Here is a 14,930-nt window from a genome sequence, read left to right as displayed (position 1 = left end):
TACATGGCCATGGGGCTCAAATATCACTAATGCTGGAGATCACAGCCTTGAAGCCAAAATGTTGATCTTCTTTATTAAGAGCTACTCACTACACTGAACCAATAGTTAAACATTTTTATGCCATGCTTGAAATATATCTTGAAGCCCTTGTACTACCCATATGTCAAATAACTGGCTTCTTTGAATAGAGGCATTAGTCAAATTGATTACATCAGGATTCCATGTCCAAAAAGTGAGCAAGGGATGTGAATTAATATTCACAGCAAGATGAGGCTGTATGAGTTATGCCTATAGCATTAAAACATTCCTCCATGGAGAGCAGCATGTGTGTTGTTGCAGCATGGCCTAAGAGGGTCTGCGCATTGTAGCAGGATGACCTGGAAGAGTCTGTGTGTTGTTGGAACATGACCTAGGAGCATATGTGTGTTGTTGGAGCATGGCCTGGAAGAGTCTGTGTGTTGTTGGAGCAGGGCCCGGGAGAGCCTGTGTGTTGTTGGAGCATAGCCTGGAAGATGGCCTGGAAGAGTCTGTGTGTTGTTGGAGCAGGGCCCGGGAGAGTCTAATTTTGTGTTGTTGGAGCAGGGCCTGGGAGAGTCTCTCTATTGTTGGAGCAGGGCCCAGGAGAGCCTGTGTGTTGCTGGAGCAGGGCCTGGAAGAGTCGGTGAGTTGTTGGAGCAGGGCCCGGGAGAGCCTGTGTGTTGCTGGAGCAGGGCCTGGAAGAGCCTGTGTGTTGTTGGAGCATGGCCTGGGAGAGTCTGTGTGTTGTTGGAGCATTGTCTGGAAGAGTCTGTGTGTTGTTGGAGCATGGCCTGGAAGAGTCTGTGTGTTGTTGGAACATGGCCTGGGAGAGTCTGTGTGTTGTTGGAGCAGGGCTTGGGACAGTCTGTGTGTTGTTGGAGCAGAGTCTGGAAGATGGTCTGGAAGAGTCTGTGTGTTGTCGGAGCAGGGCCTGGGAGAGTCTGTGTGTTGTTGGAGCAGAGCCTGGAAGATGGTCTGGAAGAGTCTGTGTGTTGTTGGAGCAGGGCCTGGGAGAGTCTATGTGTTGTTGGAGCAGGGCCTGGGAGAGTCTGTGTGTTGTTGGAGCAGGGCCCGGGAGAGCCTGTGTGTTGTTGGAGCAGGGCCTGGGAGAGTCTATGTGTTGTTGGAGCAGGGCCTGGGAGAGTCTGTGTGTTCTTGGAGCAGGGCCCGGGAGAGTCTGTGTGTTGTTGGAGCAGAGCCTGGGAGATGGCCTGGAAGAGTCTGTGTGTTGTTGGAGCAGGGCCCGGGAGAGTCTATGTGTTGTTGGAGCAGGGCCTGGGAGAGTCTCTCTGTTGTTGGAGCAGGGCCCAGGAGAGCCTGTGTGTTGCTGGAGCAGGGCCTGGAAGAGCCTGTGTGTTGTTGGAGCAGGGCCCGGGAGAGCCTGTGTGTTGTTGGAGCAGGGCCTGGAAGAGCCTTGTGTTGTTGGAGCATGGCCATTTTTATGCCATGCTTGAAATATATCTTGAAGCCCTTGTACTACCCATATGTCAAATAACTGGCTTCTTTGAATAGAGGCATTAGTCAAATTGATTACATCAGGATTCCATGTCCAAAAAGTGAGCAAGGGATGTGAATTAATATTCACAGCAAGATGAGGCTGTATGAGTTATGCCTATAGCATTAAAACATTCCTCCATGGAGAGCAGCATGTGTGTTGTTGCAGCATGGCCTAAGAGGGTCTGTGCATTGTAGCAGGATGACCTGGAAGAGTCTGTGTGTTGTTGGAACATGACCTAGGAGCATATGTGTGTTGTTGGAGCATGGCCTGGAAGAGTCTGTGTGTTGTTGGAGCAGGGCCCGGGAGAGCCTGTGTGTTGTTGGAGCATAGCCTGGAAGATGGCCTGGAAGAGTCTGTGTGTTGTTGGAGCAGGGCCCGGGAGAGTCTAATTTTGTGTTGTTGGAGCAGGGCCTGGGAGAGTCTCTCTATTGTTGGAGCAGGGCCCAGGAGAGCCTGTGTGTTGCTGGAGCAGGGCCTGGAAGAGTCGGTGTGTTGTTGGAGCAGGGCCCGGGAGAGCCTGTGTGTTGTTGGAGCAGGGCCTGGAAGAGCCTTGTGTTGTTGGAGCATGGCCTGGGAGAGTCTGTGTGTTGTTGGAGCATTGTCTGGAAGAGTCTGTGTGTTGTTGGAGCATTGTCTGGAAGAGTCTGTGTGTTGTTGGAGCATGCCCTGGAAGAGTCTGTGTGTGGCTGCAATATTCCCTGGGTATGTGGGTATGTCTGCATGATTCATTTTGCTGCATGGTGAGTCCCAGTTAGAGGTGGTGCCAACACTTGCATCATCATGGATATGTCATAGAGTTGCTAGCAAGGAAAGGGCATCCACATTCCCACTTGGGTGTGAATCAAATTGAAAAATAGGGGTTATAATGTGGGCAATTTTCAAAATAACTCAGATTTCATAAGCTTGTTGAGCTGGTATGTTCAGAGGCAGGGGCAAACCTAGCTGCCAAAAACATGACAGGAAATATGATAATGAGCATTTGTTACACCCAATAAAACACCCAAACAAACACAGTTTGTATGGATACCAAACTTGCCGGTTTGGATACCAAACAATGACAGGCATAACATACTGTCTCTAGAAGCAGTGTCCCCTGCACCTGCCTGGCTCACAGCCCCTGAACCTGGTATTCCCCCTTCCACCCAGCATATCTACTGCAAGACAATGAAGCAAGAATCATCTCACTGGGGTTCTTTAAATGACGTATTTTGTTTCTCTCCAAACTAAATATTTCCCGAAATAAAGCGTTATTCTACTTGTTTGCTGGCACCTGCAGACAGGAGTCCACAGGGAACCTGTCCAGCAGAACCCTGCCCTCAAGGCACTAAAGATGTTTGCTTTCAGTATCATGTCAAAAACTAAATACACAAGTAAAGCAGTTTTAGAGCAGGATGTAAGTAGTTTTAGAGCAGTATGTATTACTGATTTACAATTAATACTGTTTTTCTATTGTTAGATTTTCTATTGTTAGGGTTCTTTTGCAATCCATCAAAGATGTTTGGGCAAATAAAATAATTACATCAATTTAAAATATTTTCCCATTGTTCTGATCAGTCAAATCTACAAACTTGAAAACGGTGTACGTATAGATGTTAAACAACTCCAAAAGATCATAAAGAATACAACAGTTAAATACAAAACTATGTTGGATTCCAACATTCATCAACTTGTTCACATACATACTGGCAATACCTGAACATCATCAGGCGAGTGGACATGAGACTTGGTCACTTTTTCAGTTTACGAGTTAGTTCAAATAATCTTTGATTTGTGAGTTGCATGTTTAGAGCACATGTGACCAGCTTCAAGCCCTTATTGTTGCTCTCAATGACGTCTGTGATGACAAACAGAACTCAAACAGTTCTCCGCAAGTCAATTTGTTAAGACAATCTTCTTGTGATCACTGTTCTTCGTTATGTCAGTATTTAATCCATGTCTTTTATACACAATCACCTTATGTTTTCTCTACAATAACTTTGATAACATCCAATTAACTACAGTATCTACAATGACATATTTTTTATCTGTTTTCACAATAATAGGACTTTCTTTTCCAGTACTTTTGACCAAGGACTTTTTTCCCCAATAATCCTGTGTATGTATGGAATGGAGATGCAAGTGATCCATGCTCCCTGTATTTGTTAGCAACTTATAAGCAGAATGCATGCAAATGTTACCTCAACAGAAAATTAATGCATTTATTGAGTTTTGAAGAAAATATGTAACAAATGAAGAAATCTGTCCAAATCAACCTTTATGCACCAATGTAAATGGATGTAGCACATGAGGCCAAATAATATCTTGCTATCGGATTGTTCTACACAGAGAAAATACAGTCTCTTGTGTCAAACAGTAGGGAAACACTGCAAATACCAGAGTTTAAACCAGGTGTCCATGGCCTGTGGCACAGTATGACACAACCCATCTGGGTGGTGCCTAATATGATGCATCACATATAACTTGTTGGCAGAAAGGTCAAAGAGGCTACAGAGTCTAACTGAGACTGTGATCATGTTGATATAGCCATGATTGCATCTTCAACTTAAAGCATATGCTTCAGCTATATATTTCAGCAATATAGCCGAAGAAAGCAACTGAATCTGGACCAGAAAATCCAGTGACTAATATAAAGAAACACAATCAACAAAGTCACCATGCCTGATCACCAGATGCATTCAGCCTTTGAAGTACCACGCATTCCTGGGCACATGAACTAAACTGAGTTTTGAATTGTGGTACCAATAAATGACCTAACTGGCCTTGACCTATACTGCTTGATGCTTGTAGAGGTCACCACTGGCCTTGACTGTATACAGCTGGATACTGGTAGATGCCACAGCTGTTTTTGACTGTATACAGCTAGTTGCCAGTAAATGCCACCATTGGTCTTGAATGTATACAGCTGGATGCCAGTAAATGCCACCATTGGTCTTGACTGTATAGAGCTAGGTGCCTCAGCTGGCCTTGACTGTATACAGCTGGATGCCAGTAAATGCCACCATTGGCCTTGATTGTATACAGCTAGATGCCAACACTGGCCTTGACTGTATACAACAGAATTTTAAACTTGAATAACACTAACTTGTGAACAACATGGCATTTGTTTATCTTGCACATGATCAGTGTTGAGTAACTGGTAGTTGAATTCCTTCAACTGTACTGTGGCCTGTAGTCCTTCTACCCGTTATCAAATAGGGTTATCATGGGAAGAGAAAAGTTTAATCATATCTTGCCTGGATATTAATTCCAGGCAGCCCAAGTGTTTATGAAATACATCATAATTACACAATGCAAACAATCAGTTTGACCCCACTGCCTTCAACATTCCACACATTATAAAGCATGTTTTGTTTGTCCTCAAGAAAGTTCAAGATCTTATGATCTGCCATCTCGCAAGCACACTGAGCTATGTACACAGCTATGTCCAAAGTCTAGAATTATGTGCCAGGCTTCTACAGCTCTAAACAGAAATTAAGCAGCATTCCAGGCTCAATTTTAAAAATATATTATAAACATACAGATATATTTATGTTTAAAAAGTAAAACTTAATTTAGCCCTGAGAATTGGCCTATATCTTAGTCTACATCAGCTTTCATCATACAAGATGTAAAATGGCATCAAATGTAAGACTTTGACTGTAACTAAACTATTACTTTATATAATCTATATAATTTGACAGAAACCACTGCTTAAGTTGAAAAGAAACTCTATTAGGATAAAGGATTCAGATTGTAAACCCTGTTGAAAATTTAGAATTTCTTCATCTGGGGTTTATTTTGCATTAAGAAAGGACTGATGTACTGTATGACAGACAAGACTGTGATGGTTCTTGTTTAATTCTAATGATTAAATGTGTATGTCCTATTCATCTGCTTGCACACAATGAATATGTACATGATGCAATCACACTACAAATGACATTCAACCATGATAAACAAACTTTTAAGTGTGAAATAAATTTAAAACAAAGCAATCCTGGAAATCTATTACAAGCTCTACAATCACAAAGTGTGTTTGACAAAGACATCACTGCATTAAACCCTAACAAAAAGTTGATGCATGTGTTCTTTAAAGATTGTTCAGGCAACTGTGTCACTGTTTGACCCTACTAGATTTCTATGACAATACGATGCCTGTGCAAGCCTTGAGTGACACATAAGTGGTGTTGGCAAGGCAGGTGTGGTTTGGGATTGACAGAGAGCTGTAATCTCTTGTATAACATGCAGCTTAATGATCACTACCTCCTTCAGTCTCAAAGGAATACCTGGGATAGGAAAACCAAAAACATTCACTCAAAAATACTTTTTGTTACAATGACAATTCCCTGCTATCCGTGACAGAATGCTACAACCACTTTCATTTGTATTTAACTCACTACGTTTTAAAAAGTAATCAACATAATAGATCAGAACACTATGCCAGGTTTTGTAAGTTTTAAACTAGTATGTGAATGACACCTGGTCATGGAGAGAGTGTCTGTGTTATTTGCATGGTGAGTGGTCTGTCCTGAATCAAGTGTACACCCTCTAGGTGTGAAACAACAGCATGCATATGACATGCAGGACTGTGCAGTGAGTACTGCATCTGCTGACAACCAACATACATTGTGTACTCCATGTGTGGTACTAGGCAACGCTTCATTAACTGTCACCTTAGTTAGCGTTTGGTTCATTTAACTACAGAATACCTGTTACATCTACAATACATAATAATTAACACCACACAAAACAGCTTGTGTATGAATAACAGAGGAAATAGAAAAAGCCTACCGAAAAACTCATCCCAGCAAAGAGAGTTTCGATCAGTTGCTTGCAGATGGCTGAGTCGCATGAGTAGTTTCTTACGGTCCTTTCTCAGGCCAGCGTCATGAACCTCATGATCCTCATCGGAACTGTCAGTGCAGTTCTCCAACTCCAGGTAACGTCCTTGCTTTACTTTCCAAGCCATCATATTAGACATTTGTCACAAATGCTTTACCACCATATCTAAGGAGATATCAACTTCATTCTTCTCCTCACTTGTCTAATGTAAGCAAAACTTAGCTTGTGATCTACAAGGAAAGTAACACAGCTATATCTATTCCGTATTGAAAGTTTGATTTCCTGAATAAGATTCATTCTCTGTAAAACACAATCTGTTTCAGTTTACCATACAAACAGTGAGTATGGAGAGCAGCGCTGACTGCATCCCACCATGTCCTCCTCTACAGTCACAGTGAGGCACACATGTGTTTAATGTGGACTATGAGAGATCCAGCCAGGCTACTTGCCTGCACCAAGCCCACCCCACATGGGCCATGGGTGATCCAACTGTACAGAGTTATAAGGACTATTCCACCACCGTGACAATTTAGGGGAACTACTCACAAACCATAGAACATGCAAGTATCCTGGGGCAATACTGCCGCACACGACCTACACCTTGTTAACAGCATAGCCATAGGGTAGAACACAAGCCTGGCTATAGTTAAGTCGTGTCCCACAATAACTTATACCTAGATTTACCTCTCTCCCCCTCAGGGGATCAATGAATGGGGAGCTTTGTCTCACAGAAGATCTCACAGATTTGTGCTAAATAAAATTGGGACAAAATGTCAAAGAGATAAGATATCCTGTGAGGGAAGGGAATGATCCCTGACAAACTGATCCTCCTGGCTGATGGGGATAGTCCGTAGTTGGAACCTATTTACCGACTTGTCTGGCACTGACAGGCTGAAACACGGAGCTAGTCTGCAGCCTCACCAAAGTTCACTATGGCAGGTATGACAGGGGATAACACAGAAGTCTGGATAGTCTGATAACTGATCTCCTTAATTAAGGATCTGCAAATGTTTGGCCTGTGACCTGCTGCTTGGAGGACAGACAGGGTAGTGTACTTCACCAGCACAAACAATAGGCAGATTGTTCTCACACTAGTTCCAAGAAACATAAGTATCGTCACTGCAAGAGGAAGTTGTTGTTTTAGTAAGCTGTCTTGTATGGAATCAATGCAGTAAAATGACATCTGTATGCCAGGTATGATTCAACAGAAAGAATCGTGCCAGGGTCCTGCTTGAGCTGATGCTAGACAACACACACAGCTGCATGGATATGTTCTAAACTCCACACGTCGGCGTATTGTCCTCTGGCGATCTGCTTCTGGGGGCATAAGGCAGGTTTATAATGAAAACCCCTTTATAGGAGAGGATATTCCATTGCGGTAATTTGCAGAGCAGTGATAAATCAGTGCACAGTATGAGTGATGTCCTGTGGTAGCACAGTAAAACAAACTGTATATCTGTAGCAGGTACTAGATTCCAGCAATCCAGAGCCAATGAATATATCACTCACATGTTATATTTGGTCTTGGAATTTACTGGCTTTGACTGTTGGTGAGTTCCAGGACACAGCCTGCACGGCCAGTGATCATTGTATATACAAGTGGATGATCATTACTGGAGCTCTCCCCATGTCAGCCTGCATGGGCTTCATGTCAGTAAGAGAGCAGGACTGCTGCACATGGCTAGCTCAGACTGAGGTGAGCAGTTCACACCACTGTAAAAATACCACTCAGGTCCGACTGGCCTAGTCCAACAATTCAAGGTAGTAAAAATGTACAGTGGAGCAAGTTGGAATACAGTAGTAAGAGGGTAAAGAAAATTAAAACTTGTATTCTGATTGCTGATAAAGCATGGTTAAGGAGGTTTAGCCAGTCCCTTATGTGACCCTTAACACACTCATTCACTGATCCTCTACAATATCATGCAGGCATGAAACATTTGACTGAAAAATATAGCAACAAGATCCTTTGCTTGCTTGGAGATGTTTTCGTTGAACTTCTTTTGTGAAACATTCATGTATCCCAGTCTTTAACAGTGAGCAGACAGCAAATTGGGGAAGTGTAATCTTCTGTTTCACTGGACTTGGTTTGTGAGATTTGGCTGGGCATATGCTGTGCATGTGTCTTGTCGAGGACAAGGACTGGGCTTGAAGTGTGGTAATCCTTGCTTCTGAAGTATTTTCCGTCTGTGGGTCTACATCACAAACACCTCTTCACTGAGAGGCTCACTGCAGCTAACTTACCATGCCTCGACCACACTGTGCAGCTAAACACAACTTGGATTAACTCTTCCAAATTCCACATAAGTTTGGTCCAATCACAGGCACCTTCTTAATTTAAATATCAGTCAAACATGTGGAAATAATACTGGCTGAGGATAAAGGGATATAAAGTTGTACTACTGCAGTAGGTTGAATGTATAGTTCCCACAGTATTATTTCAATTTTTCCACTGACTTTCTCAGTCGTAATCCCTGACTGCATTCAAATAATCTCAAGATCTGTAGATGACTGCTTCCAATATTCCACCTTCAGAACCAAAATCACATAGTTGATTACATGGTAGAAAACATGAAAATATGTTTCCAGATCTAAAGACGTCTATATTTCCTCTTCCTTCCTCCATCTACTTTCTACACTGCCTCTCTGACATCCCCTGATGAGCTTCAGCCTTACTCCCAGCATGTGATGATACACTGATTATTCCTACTATCCTGTGTCCTTCCCTCAGCACACAGCCAGCCAATCACAGAGATGTGAGCAGAGACAGCTTATTATCCACCCTGGAATCATTCATAGTAGACTTCTTTACAATACAAGTGTACATAAGCTGGAGCGTAACACGAGCTAAGCTCTTCATGTCATCAAGTATTCACCTATATTAACTTCAGTGTCCAACCCTAGCCGTAGATAAATTAATCTGGTAACATAAGACACTTGGCCATTTTTTAAACCAGAGAAGAATTCCATTAACGTACCTCATAAAATGTGAGGGCAATATTGTGTTGTGTAGCCAGGTGTGATTGAGACAGGGATACTACATCACCATTGGGCTCTTCAGTGAGGCCCTGCTTCAGTGAGGGTACATAATCGTGAATTCTGTAAGTGTGTACATGTTATGGTGGAGGGTTGTGGGTGTGGGTCTGGGTGATACATGGGGCACTGATTGGAAACAGTACAACTAAAACTAATCATCTCAAGACAGTGTAACTTAACAAATATTTCACTAAGATGGTAAATCTCCATACTGTTCAATAAGGTATCACATGTGTATGTGTCAAAGTAGATAGATTACACAAGTAGATTAAGATGGATGTGTTGGTCCTTGTCCCTCCCCAGGGACTGACACAAGTAGGATCTATAGGGTGTCTCTTTCCCTCCAAGTTTATGATCCTCGTAAATATATGCAGTAAATTCACACTCCCTGAGATCCATGCTGACTGACCATCTGTATGTGTTATGCAACTGTCTCAACATATATACAAGCCTGTAGGCAAAGTACATAGAAACTTCCTGGCAGGACACCAGATCTTACCACATCAGAGAGGTGCAATACTTATAGAATCACTTAGTCTGTCATACAGACCCTGAAGTATATATATCCAAGAAAGCCCACGCAAGTCTAGAAAATGTGGCAAGTCTAGATTTCCTTAGCTTCAGGCTGAAAATGAAGAAAGTCTCAGGGCTCCATTTCATTATATTATATTTTTTCACTATGAACATTTTTTCAGTAAAATATGTTCATTTCAGAGACTAGCTGTTCGTCTAAGAATCACTCAAACCAACTCTTATCTTACTGAGAGTCGGATCAAATGGCAAATAAATATATCCATTTCCTTCAAGTATTTCTAATAATTCATTTTTCTTCAAAGGAATAAATGAAACTGATTCCATTCTATTCTGGACTATTTTATTCACCAGCGTAATGGTAATCTGTTGAAGGAAAACTCATCCACTACAGCCCTTCATCACACAACACTTTATGGGTTTTCTCCTGTCAACAACAGCTAACACATTCACGAGACCTGAAGGAGAAAACATCCACTACAGCCCTTCATCACACAACACTTTATGGGTTTTCTGCTGTCAGCTACACCTAACACATTCGTGACACCTGAAGGAGAAAACATCCACTACAGCCCTTCATCACACAGCACTTTATGGGTTTTCTGCTGTCAGCTACACCTAACACATTCGTGACACCTGAAGGAGAAAACATCCACTACAGCCCTTCATCACACAGCACTTTATGGGTTTTCTGCTGTCAGCTACACCTAACACATTCGTGACACCTGAAGGAGAAAACATCCACTACAGCCCTTCATCACACAGCACTTTATGGGTTTTCTGCTGTCAGCTACACCTAACACATTCGTGACACCTGAAGGAGAAAACATCCACTACAGCCCTTCATCACACAGCACTTTATGGGTTTTCTGCTGTCAGCTACACCTAACACATTCGTGACACCTGAAGGAGAAAACATCCACTACAGCCCTTCATCACACAGCACTTTATGGGTTTTCTGCTGTCAGCTACACCTAACACATTCGTGACACCTGAAGGAGAAAACATCCACTACAGCCCTTCATCACACAGCACTTTATGGGTTTTCTGCTGTCAGCTACACCTAACACATTCGTGACACCTGAAGGAGAAAACATCCACTACAGCCCTTCATCACACAACACTTTATGGGTTTTCTGCTGTCAGCTACACCTAACACATTCGTGACACCTGAAGGAGAAAACATCCACTACAGCCCTTCATCACACAGCACTTTATGGGTTTTCTGCTGTCAGCTACACCTAACACATTCGTGACACCTGAAGGAGAAAACATCCACTACAGCCCTTCATCACACAACACTTAATGGGTTTTCTGCTGTCAGCTACACCTAACACATTCGTGACACCTGAAGGAGAAAACATCCACTACAGTCCTTCATCACACAGCACTTTATGGGTTTTCTGCTGTCAGCTACACCTAACACATTCGTGACACCTGAAGGAGAAAACATCCACTACAGCCCTTCATCACACAGCACTTTATGGGTTTTCTGCTGTCAGCTACACCTAACACATTCGTGACACCTGAAGGAGAAAACATCCACTACAGCCCTTCATCACACAGCACTTTATGGGTTTTCTGCTGTCAGCTACACCTAACACATTCGTGACACCTGAAGGAGAAAACATCCACTACAGCCCTTCATCACACAGCACTTTATGGGTTTTCTGCTGTCAGCTACACCTAACACATTCGTGACACCTGAAGGAGAAAACATCCACTACAGCCCTTCATCACACAGCACTTTATGGGTTTTCTGCTGTCAGCTACACCTAACACATTCGTGACACCTGAAGGAGAAAACATCCACTACAGCCCTTCATCACACAGCACTTTATGGGTTTTCTGCTGTCAGCTACACCTAACACATTCGTGACACCTGAAGGAGAAAACATCCACTACAGCCCTTCATCACACAACACTTTATGGGTTTTCTGCTGTCAGCTACACCTAACACATTCGTGACACCTGAAGGAGAAAACATCCACTACAGCCCTTCATCACACAGCACTTTATGGGTTTTCTGCTGTCAGCTACACCTAACACATTCGTGACACCTGAAGGAGAAAACATCCACTACAGCCCTTCATCACACAGCACTTTATGGGTTTTCTGCTGTCAGCTACACCTAACACATTCGTGACACCTGAAGGAGAAAACATCCACTACAGCCCTTCATCACACAGCACTTTATGGGTTTTCTGCTGTCAGCTACACCTAACACATTCGTGACACCTGAAGGAGAAAACATCCACTACAGCCCTTCATCACACAGCACTTTATGGGTTTTCTGCTGTCAGCTACACCTAACACATTCGTGACACCTGAAGGAGAAAACATCCACTACAGCCCTTCATCACACAGCACTTTATGGGTTTTCTGCTGTCAGCTACACCTAACACATTCGTGACACCTGAAGGAGAAAACATCCACTACAGCCCTTCATCACACAGCACTTTATGGGTTTTCTGCTGTCAGCTACACCTAACACATTCGTGACACCTGAAGGAGAAAACATCCACTACAGCCCTTCATCACACAACACTTTATGGGTTTTCTCCTGTCAACTACAGTGTAAAGTATAACAATTTCTCTACTGGACCTATCCTTGACTTCTACACATACTCCGTGATTACTAAGGATTACCTTGTTGTGCTCCCAACTATGCTTACATTACCTGTATTCACAAGACCTACAGCCACCATTAAACATCTACCAATCAAAATTTACCTATCATATTTCAAAAACATATACAAATTCCAAATTGAGATTGCAATTGCTGGCTTCATATGTCACATATTCTCAAACTATGCATTAATATTACATTTCCATGTTTTGTGTAAGTGGTATCAGATCCTGATACGGAAATTACAATTTCAGGAAAACTGAAAAATTCATGTACAAATTATGATCTATGTACAAACATTGTTTTTTTACAACATTTTCCTAAGACACATATTAAAAGTATAGAAATATAATGAGAATCAACATGAACTGAAAGTGATCCTGAGGAAAACTGACTGATTTAATTTAAATTGTTCACAGATTCAATGTTAGTCTAAGAGAGACACACAGAAATATATGTCTGGTGCAGATGCAAAAAACCACGGCTGTTGAAACAGAGACATGGCGTGAGTGTTATGGTGATGAGTGGAACATACCAGACGTGTGCCCAGGCAGACTTCATGCACCACGTCATCAACCCAAGCTGTCCCCTCCTGGGGAGGAGATTCTACAGGAATGGATACATACTGACTGTGGGGATACTTTCTGCAGGGTGAACTTTTTGTTTGGCCCAGGGGAGGAGGGTTCACCAGAAAACGCGTATGGTGCTAATTGATTTGTCAAAGAGAAGTGCTCCAATGTCTCAGTATAAATAGAGAAGTGTTGTGAATCTGAGTCATGTACATATCTTTAATGAGAGAAGAAAGGCTGGTCTATTGAAAGAATTACTGGACTTGTGATACGATGAAATACTTTTACAAGGTATCCGATTCTCAGATGCGGGGAGCGATAATGAAAACTGTACAATTTGATGCATTGCACAGAAGCCACGAATTTTATATTGCCACAGACAGTTTCATGCCATGTGAAACAAGAGACAGTTTCTGCAGCACAATAAACTAACCATATCTACACTAGTATTTATTGTTTGATATTGTGAGGTTTTTGTCTGCTTCTAATGCTTTGATGTATGTCAACATGTTTCATACATGCAAGTATTTGTAACTGCCCTTAATCTAATCAGACAAGAAGCAGGACAAATGTGCCCAGTGGGGTTATAAAGTAAACTGTTTTCTTAGTTATCCCAGTTCTGTCTGTCACCTCCATAAATTAAACTAACTCAAGTGCCATCCCCTACATGACAATACCTGGCTGAAGTGTGTGAAGTTACCCAGTCCAAGAGAGTTTTAAGTAGGGGCACCCTCATAGGGCTATGATGGACTACACAATGACTGTAGGGACAATATACACCTGTCCGTCCACTACATGACAGTGTGCCCCTGTCCATGATGCTGGTATATGTGCTACTGACCTCCAGCCCAATGTGGCAGGACCATAGGTGCACACTGATCACAGCTACATTCCACCAGGCTGAACAACTCTTGACATGGCTTCAGATACATTCATGGTCTGTGTCTGTTCACAGGTCTACCTCCATAGCAACCTCTAAGACAGAAAATCTGTCTTTTGTATGTGTACTTGTTCATCAAACATATAAGCATTTCATTGAATAAGATTAACTGTCATGTTTTTCTATAGAAGCCATGAGTAAATGTGTACATGTGATCACATACATGGTCTTGTATGGCTCTGATCTAAACACAACACAGTCATCTCTCTTGAATAATTGTGGTTAACACCACAGTAAATAAGGAATGAAGTACCCCCATCAAACTCCTGCTACCAACTCAATGACGCTGAGATTGACATGCTTTACATTTTCAGGAGCAGTGTGACTATAGGGTCACCATCATACCTTGTTTGAAGAACTATGTGTATTCAGTGAACAGCCTGGGTGTGAACAAGGGACCAAACTTCAGCTGGTAGCCTACCCTTAATATACAGTAAGGTGTTGGATCAGGGAGATGAGAGGACAGATAATTGACCTACCACTGGCTTGTCTGTCACACTGTAATCAGTGACTACAGAGACAGTGGCTCTGTGTTTCCTGAAACCGGTACATCAGTGAGTCAGTCAGTAGAAGACGGTTGTGGATGGCCTTAGCAAATTGTGCACATCAGTTAATATCTGGGAGTGAAGGTAGCTCCTTTGTGGGCATTAGAATAACACACAGAATCATTAAAACTGACTGCAATTTCTACTATTATTATTACTTATGAGGTTGAAAATATTGGGGTTCATATTGTTACGATGCAAGATATCACTTTGTCATGGTGTCGTGACATCATTAACAATGCTATGACATCATGTTTCTTCAGTGACATTGTGTTCTACGAGTGGTGATGGCACCTATGTTTGAAAGTAGATCTGGGTTAATTTTCCTCAATTTAACAGCTTCAGT

The 14,930-nt window shown here is 42.4% G+C and overlaps 1 protein-coding gene across 4 annotated transcripts in view; it reads right to left on the bottom strand.

Annotated features, from left to right (window-relative positions):
• The window catches only part of LOC137294684 (uncharacterized), a 90,499-nt gene that overhangs the window by 29,995 nt on the left and 45,574 nt on the right, over window positions 1-14,930 (bottom strand). The window contains exon 1 of one of the 4 annotated variants that reach the window (XM_067825758.1): window positions 6,287-6,506. The exons of the other annotated variants lie outside the window; for them this stretch is intronic. Coding sequence (XP_067681859.1) covers window positions 6,287-6,476 — 190 coding nt within the window. The 5' untranslated portion in view covers window positions 6,477-6,506. Of the gene's footprint in view, window positions 1-6,286; window positions 6,507-14,930 lie in introns of those variants that run through there. 4 annotated transcript variants of the gene reach the window in all.

Source organism: Haliotis asinina, chromosome 8 (assembly GCF_037392515.1).
Source record: "Haliotis asinina isolate JCU_RB_2024 chromosome 8, JCU_Hal_asi_v2, whole genome shotgun sequence".
Classification (NCBI taxonomy): Eukaryota; Metazoa; Mollusca; class Gastropoda; order Lepetellida; family Haliotidae; genus Haliotis; species Haliotis asinina.
Note: the sequence above shows the minus strand (reverse complement) of the source record. Positions and strands in the feature narration are given on the sequence as shown.